General features: G+C 37.2%; 1 protein-coding gene across 1 annotated transcript in view; it reads right to left on the bottom strand.

Moving 5' to 3' along the window:
- C7H8orf34 (chromosome 7 C8orf34 homolog) overlaps positions 1-21,277 on the bottom strand; it is a 302,768-nt gene that overhangs the window by 19,621 nt on the left and 261,870 nt on the right. The window contains 1 exon segment of the mRNA XM_028534036.2: positions 9,271-9,318. Coding sequence (XP_028389837.1) covers positions 9,271-9,318 — 48 coding nt within the window.

The following is a 21,277-nucleotide window of genomic DNA, read 5'->3' as shown; positions in this document are numbered from 1 at the left end:
TGATTCCCTTCTGATAAAAAATGATTGAATAAATAAATAGTCAATAAATAAACCAATATGCCATGCAGACGGAGTGCAAATATTTATGTAGACACTCTTCCTTAAGGAAGTGGTTAATAACTTCCCTATTCTTAGGACTGTCCTATGTTAGTGACTTTCTTCCAAAGAGTGAACTATGGAAAGGCAAAGCAAAAAAGAATAACTAACTTTACAGTGGAAAAACCTGACAAATACTACCTAAAGCCAGGTGATTAAAGTCAACATCAACAGCAGTAATTCCTATAGATAACATGTTCCTTTGATTGAAGGGAATGAAAATAAAATTTTACCCCTATGGTTTACCTTCTAAAAACACACTATCTCAGTCAAACCATAAGAAAAATATCACACAAATCTCAATTAAGGGATGATGAACTAAATAGTTCTCCTCAAAACTTCTGTGGTTATGAAACACGGAGAAAGTCTGAGAAATGAGCACAACCAAGAACAGTCTAAGGAGACATGACTACACAATGTAACACAATATCTTGGATGGGATGTTAGGACAGAAAAAGGACATGAGGGGAAAAGTGAGAAAACTTGAATAGAGCAAGGGTTTAGTTACTAATAAAATATCAATATCTGTTTATTAATTATGACATGTGTACCATACTAATATATAATAATAAAAATAGTAGAAACTGGGGGAGAGGTGTATAGGGACTCTCTGTATTATTTATGCAATCGATTTTGTAAATCTAAAACAGTTCTAAAATTTAAAAAAATAATTAAAAATTCAAATAAAAAAAATCCCTGTCTGGGGTAGCTCAGTGGATTGAGCACAGGCTGTGAACCAAAGCATCGCAGGTTTGATTCCCAGTCAGGGCACATGCCTGGGTTGCAGGCCACATCCTCAGTCGGGGCCAAGTGAGAGGCAACGACACATTGATGTTTCTCTCTCTCTCTCTCTTTCTCTCTTTCTCCCTCCCTTCTCCTCTCTAAAAATAAATAAATAAAATCTTTAAAAAATTCAAATGAATACAAAACAATGAAAAATGATTTTCACTTTAAAAATAAAATCACAAGTCCATTAGCATGAGCAACTCTTGAGAATAGTTACTTAATCAGATTAAAACTTAAATTCCTGTCGTCCGAGAGATGGTTTTGCAGTTAAAACTCCTTGCCCCAGGGGTCATGAGTCACAACTTCTTATCAGGGTTGATCTAAGGCCTGTCACTTCCCCTTTGGGATAGAATGAAGATGATGAAGCTACTGGATTAGCTCATCTCTAGTACTTCACAGGCGATAAATTTTTAGGTCTAGATTCCTTTATAGTCAGTAGTATGTGAGAGGCACTGAATGAACTGTTGGAGGGAAAGTCAGCAAAGAATTAAAAATATTTAATCTTGGAGTATATAATTTAGATATAAATCAGTGTCTATTTTTAAGATTTAACTTATTTTTTCAAGTTTATTAATTATTGGGTTTGATCTTGGGGTCTGTAACTAAAGAAGCAGCATAAATGTGAAAGATCTTGGATTTAAAATTCTGTAACAGTAGAGAAGACAGCAGAAGTAAATTTTCAAAATTTTTCATGTAACAGAGGAAAATCTCATTCTTCAGTTTTTTAAAAAAATATGACATGTAAAACTTAAAAAACTATGAAAGATGTGCTTTTTGGTTTTGTAGGGTAAAAATCAAGTGGCTAAATCTTTTTATTTAAAACAGAAAATTTTAAAGTGATCATGAAAAAATGTTTTTAATTTAAAAGTTATTTTGGTTAATTAGCTTTTAGGCCCAAATACCAAAATTGTTCTCATAATAGAAGAGATGATTAATAAGTTAGCTGTATTACTTTTGCCCACAATAGTTCAGAATATTCAACCATACTACAGTTGGTTACTGGTTTCAATGACTTTACTCCCAAGTGATATAGGAAGCACCCAACTATTCTTTGTTGCAAATTACACAAAGTACAGATGGAATATTAGCTCAGTAAAATATATAGTTTGGAATGTTGAGTTGTTGGAATTGTAGAGATAGTACAAATATTACTATTAATAGATTGCTTAAATGTTTTGCTTTGGTTTTCTCTTGAATACAGCTGGTAAAGCACCTGTTTTCTTTTTCAATGTCAACAGTACCGTGTGTGTCTGAAGTTCAGCCCATCAGACTAGTTATAATTCTTTTTGATGGGGTCAAGGAGCTAAAATCGTGAATACTTTTATAAACAACAGCTGACATGTTCCTTTTTGCCATCTTATTCAAAAATTCCTTTTTCTACAGGAATATTAACCTGGGTCTGAGCATAGCACAAACTCATATTCCCAAGAGCAAGTACTTTGGATTGCTTTTAGAAGAAATGCCATTCATCCTTTTTCCAAAACACTTTCACCATAAGTATGCAAATGTCCAGGGACTAGGAGTGGTGAGAAATAGTGACATGTGTCATATGGAAAACAGTTGCTAACCTTGTATCAACATATCATTCTATCTGCTAACAGAGTAAGTGCTTTATAAACTTCAGCAATATTGTTATTCCACATGAATAGCTTATTTTTGGATTCTCTAAGTGCAGTCAATCAGTGATTTATGTCATGTGTGGCCCTGAAACTTCATTGTATTTAGAGGGGAAAAAAGTTCCTTTGCTCAAATTTTCACCAATGGAAACTTTAATTCAGGCAATAAATATTACTTTCCCTTTGGTTAAGAATTAATGCACAAAATACTAGTTTCCATCTTTCAAAAAGGGGTAATCACTTTCATTTTACTTTTATCACCATAGGACCCTTCCTTATGAAATAAGGAGCCCTGAAGCATGTTGCATATAAAAGCAAAACAAAATTACACTCTACTCTAGATACACTGGATGCTGACTACTACTTCTGCTGACAAAGAATCAAGACTCTACTTCCATGAAAATGAATTTCTCCATATATAATTTACATACTTAAATGAGCAAATAACTTTGTTAATGAAATGTCCTGTATTATCAGGCTGATATCCATAATTTTTTAGTGAACTATACTCTTGTCAGTGAAAATGAGGCCCTTTCCTGGAGTAACAAGAAAAGCATACCAGGGGCCCACATGTGGGAAGATGTTTCAGTGTAAGGTTTATTGTAGAAGCAAGATCAAAGGACTGTACTGGGTTCAACTTGGTTCAGCTCTGTCCAGGTGCGAAAGAAGTCCAGGCTTATTTTCATCAGGCCCAGAGCAAAGGCCAAGTTCCAGAAGTTCTGTGCCATTGGTTCAGTCCATATTAGAGGTTGGTCTAGTCCAGTCTTTGTCTCCATCAAGCGAGCTTAGCCTGTGTTCCCAGCAGCACTCCAGCTGGTGCTGTGCCCAGGCCCTTGCTTAGAGTCCATGTGGCCTCTATGCCCACATGGCTGCTATAGAGAAAGAAAACGTGAATGAACGGGGTGAGTGCATGTTAGAGAATGAGAGAGAGAGAGAGAGAGAGAGAGAGAGAGAGAGAGAGAGAGAGAGAGAGAGAGAGAGAGACAGAGACAGAGAGACTTTATTAGGCTGATTATGTTATCTCAATCTTGGAAAGGACCAGGTGCCCTTTCAAACTAACCAATCAACTTTCCAATCTTTCAAGGGCTGGCATTGAGTCTTCCCCCTAACCATTCTATTTCCTAGATCTTCTGGGGGTTTATGTCCCTTTTCAAATCTGACCCTTTCCCAAGCAAGACAGACAAGCCTCTAAGTTTGCCATCTTAGTTCTTGTTGTACATGCCTCATAGTAGAAGCACTTCCCCCTGCTCTATCTTGGCTTCTATCAGGTGTGCACTCAGCAGAGGAATTTCCACTCCTTTTCCCCCTGATAATCTGGTACCATTGGCAGTTCCCTGGGGAGATTAGAAATCTAGTCCTTTGTCCCTACAGAGGGGAGGGAGGGAGTAGGGAGTGTGTGAAGCTATAGTTCCTTAGTAAACTAGGCTTCTTAATGTCTGATTCCCTTTGTTCCCTTTCTTTATTAATATCTAGCTACCTATGCTAACAACACTTCTGTAGCTCATTCCTTATGGGGATTACAAAAGGGCAATTAAAACCTAATAAGGGAGGTAATAAATTTGAGAATCTGTGAGTTTGAACTAATAGGTTCTTGGAAAAGAAAAGAGAGGGTGCAATAATAAAGTTAGAAAAAGTACGGTAGAATGTGAAAACCATTACAAAATAAATGAGATTCTAAAATACATTTATTTGACAAATTTGTCACACTATACTATACACTAAGACTGCATTCCATCTTATGTCCTAACTTACCCCATTTGGTGGATTTTTCTCACCCAAGATATTGTGGGATAAAGTGGTGAAAAGCTTTGAAATGAATGAAACCCTACTGGCTGTATTGAAGTCACTGAAAACTAAGTCATTTTATGAAACAGTGAAATGCTCAGTATCTCTGACTCTCTGACTCAGTTTGTCTTGTTCAGGCCTAGTTTGTTCCAATGGTCTTCAGGCTGGTAGCTCCTGCTTTAGTCACGCAATCATCAGAGAAATTCTGCTTGGGGCTTTAGTTTTTACAAAAACAACTCCTCTTATTTTTCCTTCTTTGACATAAAAGAAGTCAGAACTCTGAACTTTCTTAAGATGAATTGCAGAAACTGCTAGCATTCTAAACTTCTTGATTGGCAACCTCTCAATCAATAAGCCTTTCCCTAGTCCAAACTCTTGACATTTTGAGTTTTGGTCTTTCAGAGCTTCAGACACACGGATTTAGAACCAGTAACAGGTTTTCTAGCATGCCCTTCCATTTATCTGATTTGATGGAGGTTCTGAGTTATTCATTGACTTTGAGCTATTTTACAAATACGTACTTTATAAAAATTTATAGTAGTACAAAAAATTCTTGTCTATATAAATGCAAATGGTATCTATTTAAATGCAATTATTATCCTATTGGTATTAATCAGTTTTGCCAGTTTTTGCACTTATTTAGAACTTCAACATTTCTTATTTGTGAAGGTTTGAAATCTTCTTTGAACTGGTTGTAACATCTTACTGGTTCCCTCATTAAATAATGAGTTGAATAAACCTTTGATGTGTTCATTTTGTATCTGTCTGAGAGACATGATTATAAATTTTTTAAAAATTGTTATCCTTTAACATGTATCAATTCTTAATGAATACCAATGATGAATTAGAGTTGCTTTTTAAAAAATTCCTGTTTCCTAGTTTCCTAAGTGGAATAAAATTATGGTATTAAATAATGGTTGTTTCAATTTTTAAAAAGTAAATCCCTGTGCTTGATAAAAAGTCAATTATCTCTTATTAATTTAGGGGAATAATGTCATGCACACTCCTTCAGAAGTATAGTTGCAACTTCACTGCATTAACAATCACAGAATACAACATAGGGAAAAAAAGACAGACAAAATTGGCAGGATAAGTGATTCTAATACATTTTGTCTCACAGAACTGATCCCCTTTCCAGTTCAGATGGCGCAGCTGGCAAAACCAGCCTCGACAGATTTGAAAAAGGTCTGCTGTTTAACAGCCTCCTTTTCCTGTCTGACACCCTTAGAGATCGTGAAGCTGCCACTTGACACCCTGAGCTAGTTCACACCCCTCTGAAAGCTGCCTCCACCAGTAGCTTCCTGAGTTTGTGAGAACTGTTCTAAGTTGCTCTTTGAAAAGTTTTCAAAATCATAAACTTCAGTCTTCAGTTCTTCAGAGCTTCTGAAACATTTCATTTTACAATACTTATCTGATTTATAAACATTTAAATGAACACATTTCTCCAGTAATTAGGGAATTTTTAACTAGTATACTATGCTGCTTTCCTTTTATTAATCTAGGAAATATGATATTTTAAATAGACTAGCTTCTCTACAAAAGGCCTAGCTAGCTTTAGAAGTATCTGATTTTGATACCTTATTTTAAATTTTATATATATATATACACACACACATAATGAATGTTGATATTATGATTCCAAAAACTGAAATTTTTGTAGTGTGAAACTATTATTTCTCCCTTGAGTTATTAAGTGCCTTATGAGTAAAGAATATGTAATTTTTTAAACTTTCAGAACCATTTGAAGATTAGGAAAAGTAGACTATTACAAAATATCTTTTTGTTTTTTAAATTTGGTCAAAAATATGAATTGTATTCTGGAAAAATAATATATTAAACAATATAAAATATGGACTAGAAATTCCATTTTAGCGTTACTTTTTGAGACTATATTGTATCTTTAATTTTGAGTTAGGTCTAAACAGAACTGTCTGACTTCACATGGTAATAATTCTAGCTAATTATGAGTAAATAAATAAAAAAACCCAGAGACTTTGATTTGCAAAGAGTTGTTCATACTTTAGCAAGAAATGTTAAATATATTAAAAGTGTAAACACTATAGTTTATATGAATTTTAGTGTGTACTAAATAAAAGCAAATGTTTGCTAGCTCAGCTTTAACTTCAATGTTTCTAACATATATAAATACTGGTTTTTATTGTTTGCCGATTCTAGGAATGTGAAGAAAGAGGGCAAAAGTGAAATAAGAGTGTCCATGAGAAAAAAACAAAAACTACCCACTTTTGGCTCACATTTTTAACTTGTTCACAGTAAAGAAGAGTTTGAGTATATTTCCCAAAAACCCAATGATTGTCTGCAAAAAAACCAAAACAGGAAAATTATCAATAAGTGAATAGTTCTCTAATTAAGATCAAACTTACAATTTTACTATAAAGGATAATCACATTGATTTTATAAGAGCTAAAAGCTAAATACCAACCAACATTAGATAAAATTACTATGTGAAACTGAGCCCCTAAGAAAGGCAAGGCTTACCTTGGGCAGTTTGCACATACTTGTAAATTCAAACTGAAAGTCCGTAATGAATCTCATAAGCTACAGACATTTTATACCCCTACTCAACCAAAATTATTATTCCTCAGAGTAGATGAATAAACAAAACTCTTAAATTTATTAATAAAATTTTCCTCTACCTATATTATATAAAATTGGTGATTTTCCATGATGTATGAAGTTACTCCCTAGAAATAACATTGGAAAAAACACTTTAGGGCTGTGCCCACAAACTTCAGGGTGTTTATGAATCATGTGGGGATCTTGTTAGAATGCAGATTTTGCAATTTTTTACAAGCCCCCAGGTGATGATGATGTTACTAGTCAGAGGACCACACTGAGCAGGTACACGTTCTCAGCTTTTCTGTCACTTTCAGCACTTACAATTACCTACGACATGTATATTTATATGCACATTCGTAATGATGGAGACAAAAGGATCTTTGTAGGATGAGAACGACAAAATTAAAGTAAGACACTTTGACAGTTCTCTCTCCTGTATGCAGCCCACTTCCTATATCAGCACCACAATGCCCCCTTACTCCACAGCGCTAGGGCTCTACACAGCACATTGATTACAAGGGGTATCAGGCACCCCTCCTGTGGAGGTGGTCCACTCCCCAAGACCCTATCAGCAAGTGGGGAATGTTGAGTCAAGCACTTGGCAACCGCAGAATCTTACAGGGAGATCCTATTAGTGTACACATTGAAAATAATGTCTGCCTCGCCCTGGCAACATTAATTGCTTAATGTTGTCTAGTCAGTTTCTGTATCCAATTCCTAAGTCGAAATTGAAACTTGATGCTCCAGCCCTCCATTTTTGTGCCCCATACATTTTGAATTTTCTAGCCTGAGCTCATAACATCTATCTACCTGGTTATGTCCTTTCTTTTCTTTGTTACCCCTTCTCCATGTACCTTTCAAAAAACTCCAGCCACCTCCAAACAAGCAGGAAAACCAGAATGTTAGAGACTTAAAGGGGCGCTATGTACTCTGGTTTTCCTCTCCAGAGGTCTAGAAGTAAAAATGAGTTTATGTATGGGTTCAGTGGTCTGAATAAATGAATGAACTACATACAAGGGGTAACCACAAAAAACTGGAATTTATTTATAAAAAAGTGTATATTTATTCTTACATGTTTAAACTTCAGTCACCTTCAAAGTACTCTCCATTTGATGTAATACACTTATGGAGTTGTTTTTCCCACTGCTCTAAACAGTTTTTGAACTTGGCAATTTTGATGCCTTTTAGTGCTTCTGCCTTGTTTTGTTTCACCTCTTCCACATTGGCAAAATGTTTCCCTTTGAGGACTTTTTTCATCAGAGAAACAAAGAAAAGTTGTCCAGGGTGAGATCTGGTGAACAGGGAGGGTGGGGCACAAGGGTCATGCTGTTTTGGGTCAAAAACTGCTGAACACTCTGTGCAGTGTGGGTGGGTGCACTTGTAAATCACCCATCATGAAATGGCAAACACATTGAAAGAGTCTTCAAAAAAAATTCACTGAAACCAATTGCAGCCTCTCACAACACCGCCAGCTCATACACTTATACACATGGGTTCCTAGAACACTCACCCAGCAGGGAAAGCTTGTACTATAAGAGGCCCGCTCACCAGAAGATAGTTCTGTTTTTGGGGGGGGTTCCCCCCTTGTGGTACATTCAGTAGGGCATTCAAAATTGTTTTTGAAAGAATTCATGCATGTAAGAATAGAATATTTAGAGAAATAGACTATCTTGCTAAGAAGCAAAATTCAAATCTAATATTTGGTACTTTTATGACCTCATCCCCCAACTGTCTCCCAGGTCCCTTCACCTGCAGGGATTCAGATGGCTAATGCAGGGGCCACTGTGGATTGGTGTCAGAACAAGTTTCACAGATTCCGTGCACTGGTTTTCTTGAACGTTCCCAAACACCATTCGCATCCTGCCCAGAGACACATCATGTGACACGGAACACCCTTGGACTTCTCCCAGATAAATCGAGAAGTCTAAATGATTTTTCAACAAAAATCACCTGCATGTTTTCATTGTTAAGACAGCACTGCTTAACCGATTGCCCAAATAACATTCTGGATAAGCATTTGTCACACAAATAAATGCCTATTTGGTATAGATTGTTCTTGTCATGGGAGAACTGATCATGTCTTACTTTGAAGGGGATGGCCAATATAAAATATGTGTTTCTCATTCACCAGGATATTAGCAAATTCTTGTGACTGAAAATATACGATGGCACTATGTTTATGCAGTTTTACCTTCATTTTCAGGATGCATAGATATCTAGTATCTCCCTACCAATGAGGAACAAAAGCAGTTTTGATAACATTACTTGTCCTGTGTGTGTGGCCATGCCCCTTGAGTGGGCAGAGACTGGAAACCCTACAGGCAGACGGAGAAAGCCCTTGTGAGGGCTTCATCCTATATGATAGGTAGACTGTTTTCAGACTATGTTCCAAGGCCACCTTAAAACTCACTTCTTCCATGTAGTTTTTCAATGACTGTCCTCCACTGGGGGCTTCTCCCTAGAGGCAAAGAGGAAGAGAGGTTGACAAAGTCAGGAGAAGGAGAAGAAAGAATCAAAGAAGCATGTCATGGAGAAGAGTGAAACCTAGGAGCAACACCCAAATTTTACTACTGCCCCAGCATCTCAGCTGACGCTTGTAAGATTATCAGACTGGCCACTTTTACTGTGAAGGAGATAATAGTTTCTCAAGGCAACAGTACAACTTTTAAGTAACTTTAGGTGACATAAACATATAACTGCCTAGAGTAGCTAACTAAATTTTAGGACGGAATGCTAAATGAGTAGTACAAAATTTTGTTATTAATTTTGTAAATGTGTTCTTACAATAAGATTAAGAAAAAGCCACTGATTCTGTATTCAATAATTGTGTGGTGAGGATCTAATACATAGTTTTAAGACTATTTTAGGGAAAGAGCACAGGTCATTAACCTGCCTTTTACCAAATGTTTATATAAAGTCTTTCTCACCTTACTTGTATGTTATTAATTTTCCATTATTTGTGCCTTTTACTAGCACTTCACTGAACGCTAGTCATCACTGAAGTTTAAATCACTGAAATTTAAAACAGATTAAACATATATCGCAAACTCATCCAAACATTGGTAGTCAAAATTGTCAAACAACTTGTTAGTTTGGATAAATTATCTTTTTATCCTATATGCCAGAGACATTTGGAAATAAATTTTGAAATACCATAAAATGATAAATTCTAGAACACCATATGTGTTTAAAAGATAACTAAATAAATGTGAATAAGCTTACATTTGTTTCTAATGCCTCAAGTTTCCTGCTTTTTATTTTCAAGAACTTTCACATATATTGGTTTGGTTTTTCACTACAGCTTGAGGTATTCCATCCTCAGGCCAATGTAACACCCACACAGAAGATGCTGAGATGTGCTGAGTGAAGGGTGAAGTCAGGGAACTAAGCAGGGTCTTCCTGGGACTGAACTTTCCCCTAATCTTCTTTTACCTTGTGGAAATAAAAAATTTAAAACATAAAAAACTAAATTTACTTTAGTTAAAAAAAAGTGATGCACATTACAAAGTACTGTGAGAGGGTTTAAAAAAAGCATGCTCATTTTATAACAAAAATTAAGCAAAGAATAAAGTACTTTCTAAAAACTTAGACATGGTAATATATTTTCTTCCAAATAATGGTTCCAAATAGCAAAAAAAAATTAATATGCTGCATTTTAGATGTTTGCACAAGCTCCAAACTTTGTAAGATGGTCAATGGATAAGACAATGAAAGAGGTAAGAAAGTTATATTTACTTAAAACTAAAAGATAAACTACTAGAAAAATCAAATCCATAAAAATCTCCCTAACTGAGGAATTTAACTCAAAATATTGGACGAGGTTGGAAACTTACTTCAGAAAAACTGATTTTTATGATGGAATTTGCTACACTACCTCCACTCATTTGGAGAACTAATCTAGAAAGAATGCTGTAGGTTCTTCGAGTTGGCTCTCCCATGTGACCGACTAGTCCTTTGTGTCTTAATAATCCCTCCCCTTTGCCTGGGTGTCTAAGAGGACAAAGTGACAACAAGCATGTTGTCACAGATCTGCTCTCTGGAGGGACCAGCTTCTGCGGCCTGGGTGGCTGGCCTCCAGGCACCCAAGGGCTAACTGTGAGATGCTGAGAGCAGGTTGTGGCTGCTCCCCCAAGCAGGTGATTGGTTTCCTTAGAGCTGGAGCGCAGTGGATTTCCCCAGTCGTCTGGACACTTGCAGTTTCATGGGAAGACCAGGTGACGACTGGGGCTTTTCCTTGATGATCAAATATAACTAAAGCACGATGTGTTCTATAGGGTTTACTCTCAGGCTTGCCCCTTCCCACAGTGCCACACAGATCCTTTTCAAATCTGCCCTATAGAAAAGGAGCAACTCACACAACATCATTTGTTTCAGTGGCCACACAGGCTGATGTTTGGCTGTAACCGTCATTCATAAATCGCTGACATGGGGTAGCACTGATGAATGACAAGCATGGAGTAAAAAACTGTAGGAGAAAAATACAGAGGAAACAAACACTTTGCAGAGCGGATTACACACTTGGCATAGAGCGAAGTGGACAAAGCCAAAAACAAGGTGTCAGGATCTCTAAGTACTAGGGTCAGAAGAGATGGCCCCACTCAAGAGGCCTGATTCAATATGCCTACCTCAGGTTCCCCACTTCCAGCACTCGAGGGCGGAAAGGCTGACCTTTCCTCCTTCCCCGGCTGGGGGTGCTAATGAAATAAAATCCTTTCCAAAACACAAAGCTATCAGCTTCAGTCATCCTTTTCATAGTTTCAAAGAATTGACATTTTAAATAACAAGTCATTCTAACAACATAATACTTTGGTAATCACCTGGAAATGAATCAAAAATATCCAAATGCAATTTCCCTTGAAAAACAAAGAGAAGAAAGAGGCTACAAGGGAGGCAGATGGGGCACGTGAAGGAGGGAAAGGGCAGCATACATGGAAACTATGCCTTAAAAGCGGGGGAGGAGAAAAGGTATTTCCTGAAATGTGGTTTCACTTATCATGAATCTAAATATAACCACGGTTGAGATTAAAATGTTTTAAATGTGAATTACAAAATATACTACAAACTCAGGGGAAGAAAAGAAAAGGCTGATAGGATTACTGCTTAACATATGACATGGGGTCATGGCTGTAGGAGACAAAGGCTCTGTCATTCCCCTAGTTCCTTCCGTTGCAGTTAAGGACACATTCACAGGGAGATGGGACACCCTAGACTCAGAAGTGGAGCTAGACTCACACCCTCCTGAACCTATTGCCCTTTTTCATGATACCATGCCTTTCTGCTCTCAATAGTAGGTATTTTTTATTCATCCCTTACTAATCCTTAGAAAAATGCATTGACTCTCATTTGCACAGGGAGTACATTTATTCACAAACATTTCATGTCTATGATTTCTGGTATTAATTTCCTTCAAAGAAATTTCCATGAACTCCTTCCATCAGAGTGATCTTTCTCCTCACCTTTTTTCAAATGAAACTGAACGATAATCCTAATACGGAGAGCACCTCCTTAAGAAATCCCTGAGGTGTTTAGAACCCACTGAAGAATGGGCATTCGATGTGAATGCGAGGACATTTCTGAATCTAAGGGACTCATAAAACTTCACTCATTATTTATTTCGCCATAATTATTAGGCACCTATGGTGTGCCACATGCTGTGCTAGTGTGGAGACAAATTGGTGAACAAGAACTAAGCTCTACCTTAAAAAGTTCATCTTGAGTACAAATACACGAGTTATTGGAATATAGAGCAAAAGGTACTTGGCACAGGTAAAGCCCAAGGTGCTGTGGGGGAAAACAGGAGGAAAAGGTAGCTCGGCTTTCATTTAGTTAGCAAGCGTGTGTTGAGAGCTCGTACGTGCTGAGTGCTGTTGTAGCCACTGGATATATGCGATGGAGGACAAAGTGAGGGATTTAAAAGTTGAGGAAATTATTTTTTTAAGCTTTGTCCTCTAGACAATCAATTAGTCAGACCAAGAAGCTGAATAGAAGGAGGAGGCATGTTGTGCAGAAGAAAAATTTTGTGCAAGGTCCCAGACACACCACAATAGATATGTGAAACCACAAGAATTTTATAGTATAATTCCCTCTAATATTGCTGCTCATAGGATGGTTATGTGTTGTGTTTTATAATTGCATTATCACACAGAGCTACTGAAATTATGGCAGATGATAGGGGACTGAAGCCCAGCTTTCCAAACTCTGGCAAACTCTATTGGTAACTACTGATGTCCAAGAGAACTGACAGTGATCTGTTTTCAATTAGTAGACAATTGGGTGCCATAGTTAGAAACTTAGAAGTGTTTGGTAAATTCAAATATAGTCAATAAATGGTCATGCTTGTTTTCAGACTTATATATGAGGTCTATCCAGAAAAAGTCCAGCCATTGTTAATATAATGAGAACAGTTTACATGACATAAACGTAACCTGGCAGCCAAGGAGAGTGGGCTAGAATGTGCACATGCAAACAATGATGACTTCACTGTACCAGTCAGTGGGGGCAGCAGACGTCATTGAGTGAGCATGTGTACTGTGTGGCCATTGCATTCAAAATGATGGAGCAAGTAGAGCAATGAATCGGTATCAAATTTTGCACTTGAACATTACTCCATGGAAACTATTCATGTGATTCAGAAGCCATAGCTATGGGCAACTGATGATTGGCAGCTTCATCACAACAACATGCCCACCCATACATCATGTCTTGTGCAGAGTTCTTTGGCAAAACATCAAATCATGCAGGTAACTCAGTCCCCCTATAGCCCATATTTGGAGCCCTCCATCTTCTGGCTTTTCTTAAAATTAAAATCACCTTTGAAAGGAAAGAGATTTCAGACCATTGATGAGATTCAGGAAAACACAACAGGGCAGCTGATGGCAATTGGGAGAACTGTGTGAGGTCCCAAAGTGCCTACTTAGAAGGGGATTGAGGCACCACTGCCCTGTGTACAATGTTTCTTGTATTTTGTATCTTCTTCAATAAATGTCTCTTTTTCACATTACATAGCTGGATACCTTCTGGACAGGTGTCGTATATGTACAGATACTATTGCTATTGCTCCCAATATCTTTTCATGTTAAGTTAAAAATTTCTTTCGGGAAAATTTCCCACAATCTTATAAACAAATATCCAGTTGCTAAAAAAGTTATTTCCTTTCTTTTAATCCCATAAAAAATCCCATTAAAAAATGGAAGGGCAAAGGCAATAATGAGAGACTCCCTGTTTGGGAAAGTGGAAAATTTCATCAGTGGATGTTGGATAAGAGAAGGTCTGGATGAGCAGGTAGGGCCGTAAGAATGGATGGCTAGAGTTAATGATTTTTCATTACATTGACTTAAAATTAGATTGAGATTATATCAATTGTATCAATTGACTTAGAAAAACCCATATGACCTTGAACTATTCATCATACTAGTCATGTGTGTCTTCTTTGATATGTGTTGATTAATTTATCATGCCAATTGTTAATGCCATTTCACTATTATTATGTATAAAAAGTGTTCATTAATCCTTTCTAAAATGATATTTGCCAATGCAGTAAATTATCAGCCATAAGATCTTGAAGAGTCACAACTTTGTCCTGAAGCTGAGTTTCCTCATATAGAAAGTATAGATGGCAGGTTGAGTTTCAAATGAGATTGTGAATGTACAAGAGTACTAAAAACTTCAGGGAGTTACACAGCTGTAAGAGCAGTAGTACTATTTTGTAAATAAATGTGTGTATCCCCACGGATCCACCCACTGGTGGCGTCCTGCCTCCTACTCTGTCCCTGTCACTCATGTGTTCCTTTGACCCTGTGCACATCTTTCTCAAAATATGTATCAGATTCTGTGAGAGTCACTGGTTACTTACTCTTTCCCATTTCATTTTTAGTTGTTGGAGGGCAAAAATTGTTTTTATTAGTTCTTCCTTCCCAAGTCCTGGTCTGGTATTTATACTGCCTTTCTTATGAGAACTGAATCAGTACCTGAAGGAGTGTTTCTTAACAAAAGTATTCCAACAAATAAATACAAAACAAAGCATAGAATTTAAATGTCACTACTTGGCAGCTACCAGTGAATAAATGGGTTTTGGAATTAAGCATCAATGGCTCCTAAGATGATAAAATGAGAAACAACCAGATATTATGTGTCTCCTTTCATCACGCCAAAGAGGAGCTTTATCCAGTTTCTGGGTAATTTTCAGGAAAATATTAAAAACTGAAGAACATGTTAAAATGCAACACAAATATAAAGTTAACAAAATTTAGGTTGTGGAAAACTCTACAAGTCAAGGGTCAGGGTTGTTTAATGGATAAATTATAAGAAAATGCAAGAAATGGAGGAAGAACCTATGGATGAAAAGAGACTTAAGGACAGACCTAATTTTAAAAAGTTGGTGAGGTTAACAGTAGTGTAAAGGGATACATATTTGGGTGACAAAACTACTTTTAAAGTGTAAGGAGTTGATTATTATAAAAGTTAGACTATCTGTGGGGAGAAGCAGAGGTTGTGACAGGGACACAGCACACTGAAGCAAGTTCTCTGCTGCCAGGCACAGATCAATTTCTTCACCTGGGTAGTGTCCCCATTATACTGAGTAAGTAAGCCAAACATTGGATTTGGTGATTTTTCTATATTTGTTCTTTATTTGTAATAAAAAGATATTTGAAAATAAACCGATAGCTGTCTCTAGCATTAACTATATTGTTACAAGCATGAATGTGAAGTACAAATGAAACTCTTACAAAATTAGAGTGAAGTTTTAGACTGTTCCATCTATTATTGGCTACATCTCTGGGGTCACACACCTAATCCCTCACTGATCCAAAGCTTTTGGTCTATGTAAAGAGGTAATTACTAGTTGCACATCTAGAAAAGTAGTTAAAGGACACTCTTGCCATTCTGATTGAATCTTAAGCTAATCTAATTATAATACTGACCTCATAAAAATCATTTGGCAATTTTCATTTTTACCATTTGAAATAATTAAGCCTTTTAAATTCTCTTCCATTAGGCTTTTAAAAAAATCAATAGATGTCACTTTGGAATTTGTAAGTTACCTGTATAAATTCTCCAAGGTCACAGAAATATGAATGTCAGCCTCATAATTTAAACCAAACATAGAATGTATTCTTTTAAAATTAAATTAACCTGTGTCTTTGCAAAATGGCTAAATGGCTAAGGTGACCAACTTCCTGAACTATGACTCAGACGGGAGTGCGCCGTGCCACCGATGCACTCGATGCTCGCGAAATACCGAGACTTTCGTGTCTCTCCTGTTTGCAGCCCACGCTTCCTTAATTTAAAAAAACTGATTGATTTTTTAGGTAGGTAATAAAAGTAGGCATTTCTCTACATGGAGAGATACATATTTCTCTAACAGATGCATAGACACAAATGATTTTATGTTTGTTTCTTTTAACATATGTCTCTAAGTTTTATTTCAACAATAAAAAAGACCAGTTTCATGTTTCAGACACCTTTGCATTATTTAATACACATTAATAAGGTATCAAAGAATTTAAACTTTGTAAAAAATTCTTTTACACTAACCTGTAAATATAAATAATGCAGGCAGTATAATGCTGAAATACATTCAAATTCAAAAATATATTTTAAATCTTTAACACATTTATCTCAAGGGGGCTAATTTTTATTTTTTAAATTGATTCCTTAAGTACATATATAAATAAACAAAATGCATAAATTAAAATGATCTAGCCTGTCACAAACTTGGCAGCTGATTCAATCAACAGTGTCACCAGGAGAGTTGTGACTTGTTTGGGGGGAACTGTGTAAAAGTATAAAGTATAATCAATTTCCCAAGAACAAGAGATGACTTCCAAATAAGTAAGTAAAGTGACTTAGAGAGGAAGATAGAGGGGGTCTTAAATAAAAGTGTCACAGTTACCAACTCCAAAGCTTTCCCTGTCTCTAGGATAATTTGAAAATGCAGTTTCCACTAGTGTGTCCAAACTCACCACGTGTGTTTACGGTACACTATTTCTGCTGCTTAACATGGGCTGGTCAGAGGACTCAAACTTGGCTTTAATTCTGTTTACTGCCAGAAAGTACCAAAAGATGGTGATGTCCTGGAGAGGCAAGAGTACAGGCTTTGGAGTCAAGCAAATATGTAATCACACCACTTACACTCATGTGCACTGGGCAAGTTACATAACTTCCCTGGGTCTCAATCTTCTCATCTGTAAACTGTTATAACACCATGTGCCTCATGGGTTATTGTGATGATTAAATAAAACAATGTCTGTAGAGCATAGAAGATGAGAATAAAAGCCCTGGCTGTCATCATTAGTAATCAGGACAGAAAGCATTAGTACTCGTATTAGCAGAATTTTAGTGAATGAAAGACAGAAAAACCCAATTTACACTATATAAAGTAGGAAAATTAGAGTTCTGCTTAATACTTTAAGAATACAGCTTGGAAGGGGATCTGAATGTGGGGAAATCAGGTGCCATTTTTTGATGTATTCTTATTTGTGTCACTCTTTCCTTAAAAAAATCTTGCACTTTCAGTGGCAGGTAATAATTATCAAACAGCTTCACATACAAATGAGTTTCAGCAGTAAATTCATGGATAAGTGGAAGGTTGACTGAGGGTGAGATAAAAGGACTTAAAAAAGCCTGGGACATCAGAACTGCAAAGAAGAGAACGACACAAGTCAAGAGAAATTAATTGTTGAGAAAATGAAGTAAGACTATATCTTTAACAAGACATCATTCCTGACCATCTTGCCTTCAAGTCAAGACTCTCCCCAATATTCCCCATGCTGAATGAGCTCCGGCCCCCCAACTATCAGCAGCTCTACCTCTCTGTGTCCTTCATCCTTCCCTCTGTCCCTGCTTCCCTCATCAACCATTTGCTTTGTGCACTGCATGCCAACTTGCTGATATAACCTAGTAGATTCTACAGTTAGCAATCTAAGTTCAGTGTCACTGGTTCCAGGAAGACTTCCCTAACCCACATGCTTCCATTGCCCCCACTTCAGCCCACCTCATGTTCCCATTACTTCCAACAATTATAGATTTTGCCACTCTGACTGCCTTGGCCTGAAGTTGTCTCTACTACAATGTTAGCTCCAGAGACTTACCCTTACCATTTGTAAGGCCTGAGGAAAGAAGTCAACAGAGGTCCACATTGCCAACAAACTCTGCCAGAAAGTCTTCTGACTTTTAATCAGACTTGGCAGTCCCGCTTGAAATTCAAAATTTTATATTCCTTCTAGTTCTACACTATAACTTGGCAGAAAAGGGAGAGCAGGAAGGCAGTGCTGACCCCAAACCCACATCCTTGCCCTTCTTTTCCCCCAACCCACACTGAACCACAAAGGGCTTTGTGAGCACATGAGTAGCTATCACTGCCTGCATCTCCAAGCTTGTTTACACCCTCCTGAAACAGCTGCCTCTTGCCCACTGATCAGGCCTAAAAATTGAAGCTTGTTTATACCCTCCCAGAACAGCTAATGAGGCCTAAAAATTGATGGACTAGGGAAAAAGCCCCAGGCAGTTCTGGGATGCAGGGTAGAGATCATTTGGGCAAGAGGTTCAGGATCCTGGTATCTAGCACAGAGTCAGTCTCTAGGTGGATATGTCCCCTTGACCCGAGAGACTCTTCATGCCATGCAGAGGGGCACAGCCTTGGGCTGGTCTAAGGTTACCACTGAAGCACTCTCATAATAGACGTGTGTCTTTACTGTCTCTAGTACTTACCACAGGGTTTGGCATATAAGAGTTACTCCCAAATATTTATTGAATGAGCGAAGATTATTACAAAAGGCACACATTTCTAATTTAAGGTGCTAAATAATCAAAGGACAGTAGAAAATATGATTAGAAACATAGAAAGACAAAGACTTTGTGTAAAGGTTTTGAATATTGTAGAAATGACAGACTCATAGAGATTGTAGTAGCAAGATCATATTTTAGATCTATGTAGGATCCACAGAAACTATTGTCCAAATATGAACTGGAGAAAAACATTTAAGAAATTGACTGTGTTCGTCCTGAGTTAGATAATGATCCCAAACATAGATGAACAAACATAAATGACCAGTAGAATATAACAATAACAATAAAGGAGTGAGATCCAATGAAATCGTCCACCAAAGAGAGACTTTTAGTCCCACCAGCTAAATCGATCTGAGGACAATCAAAGACAAAGTTTCCCTCTAGGACAGAGAAAGTGTTTTGCAGTGTGATTGTCAGAGAAGGTGGATAAAACTTAGAAGTAAAGCAAAATAGGAAAGATGTGAAGAACCTGTTTACAGAAGGGAATCATATACTGCTAACTACAGGGCACACTACACCCCTTCAGCCTAGTCTCATGTGTTTGTTAACTACACAGTGTTATCAGAGTTTATGCAGATCACCCAACATCCAACAACCTCATGAACCACAATCCAAATGCTTCATTAAATCTAAGACAGGGCACAGAGCTCATGATGATGTTCCAAGTCTCTTTGATGCAGTACAGTTTTTCCTTTGTGGTCTAAAACCCTCACCCTTTTGGAGACTAGAGCTCCAAGATGTTCTATAGGAGGAAATTTCTATGTTAATTTTCAGTCCAAAAATGAATTTAATGTGCCTTACAGAACAAAGCTTATTTGGGGCCCTAGAAAGGGCCAAACCACATCATAAAGAGTAAGAAGATATCTTCCATTCTCACGAAGGTATGCCCATCTTTAGAACCAAGTTCAAAGCAAACATCTTTTGAAGTCTTACTGAACATGACTGAACATTGAGGTTTATTACAATGTTTTTGCATGTGTTTGCATTTTGTGAAAACAGCTAGGATCAGAAGCAGAAGAGCCAAAAAGATTTCCTGCCAGGGTGGAGAATCTAAAAGCCAAAAATTTCAAGACAAAAAATAATTCTTATAACATGTGTAGCCTAATTTTACACACTCTCAATGTTAATTGTGATAAATGCTTGAAATCCTGGACACATTTTGACAATGGACTTCAGAGCCAAACTATTTAGCCCTGTCTCAAACCCATAGCAACACTGCAGGTTAGAAGTTTAATGTAACTCATATAATGGTCACTGCCAGTTAGTTGCACATATCAATTCAATAAAGCCAGTTCATGAAAAGGCAGCCTCAATATTTTTGAAGATCACAAGTCTCCTGGGAAACAGTTCTCTTCTCTTATAGCATGTCCTTTGAAGCACAGAGACAACACAAATCAAGCTAATCAAGGCACCTGCCACACAGAGTTTGCCTTTGAATCTTGGGAGACTCTGTAATCACTCACTTGGCTGCACACCAGGCCCAGGGCTGCCTGCCACATAGAATCATGCACAGTGTGCCCCAGCCAAGGACATGTGTGGAGACCAGCAATGGCCACTTCTGTAGACGAGAAAGAGCTTCGACAGCAAGCGAGATAAAACAATGCACAACAATAGATTTTCAAATTTTTCAAGAACCAGAAAATAACCAAATGGAATTAATTGCAAAATACTCTTCTATGCTTCAAAAAAAACCCCACATAAATATAGAATTAAAGAAACATAACTACATAGCAGTTCATATTTTTTAAAAAAAGAGGAAAAATTTAGGTAACTACAACTTTAGTGTACACCAGCAGTGCAATGGAAACTACTGAAAAAGCTATTTCAATAATAGGCATCTTAATAAAAGCACAATCAACTCTTCCACATTGTTAATATTTGAATTGTATGTTGCTGATCAAGTTTGAGTACCGTGCTTCAGTGTGGTGTGTTGGGAGGAGAGGTGACTCAAGTGGTGAGAGGCCTAGAGAGAAGGCCACAAATGGATAACTGAAGAAGTTGCTCATTTTGCATCTGAAGGACAGAGAAAATAATAGCGATATTTAACTGAAGATTTAAAAGATGGAGGTGAAATTAGAATTATTTCTTGTTTCACAAAGAAAAATTAAGGCATATAACTAAAATTTTCATGAAGACAGATTTTCTCTCAAAACCAGGAAGCATTGTCCTGCAATTGTAATAAAACATGGATGGAAGCAGAAAACTTTAGCTGTCACATAAAATCTGGGGGTGAGAGCAGGCAGTGGGGATCGAAGGAGTTCCTCATTGAAAAAGAAGTTGCCTTATATTCCTTTCATACTAAAATTTTCCTGTTAAATTTCCTGCTTTTAGAAAACGTGATCTCTTCCTAAAGTTCCAAAGTTGGGCATCTAACCTGAGGCAGTCTGGATAGAACTGAGAGGACAGAATTAGAGCAACCCTTGTTTCCCACAATGATAATTCATTTTGCATTTTTAAAAGATTTTTTATTTATTTTTAGAAAGGAGCATGGAGGGAGTAAGAGGATGAAAGAAACATCAATGTGAGAGAGATACATCTGTTGGTTGTCTCTTGTACAACTGGGGCCCAAACCAGCAACCTAGGCATGTGCCCTTAAGGGGAATCGAACTGGTGACCTTTCAGTTTGCAAG

Source organism: Phyllostomus discolor, chromosome 7, assembly GCF_004126475.2.
Source record: "Phyllostomus discolor isolate MPI-MPIP mPhyDis1 chromosome 7, mPhyDis1.pri.v3, whole genome shotgun sequence".
Classification (NCBI taxonomy): Eukaryota; Metazoa; Chordata; class Mammalia; order Chiroptera; family Phyllostomidae; genus Phyllostomus; species Phyllostomus discolor.
This window is presented reverse-complemented; position numbering and strand designations above follow the sequence as displayed.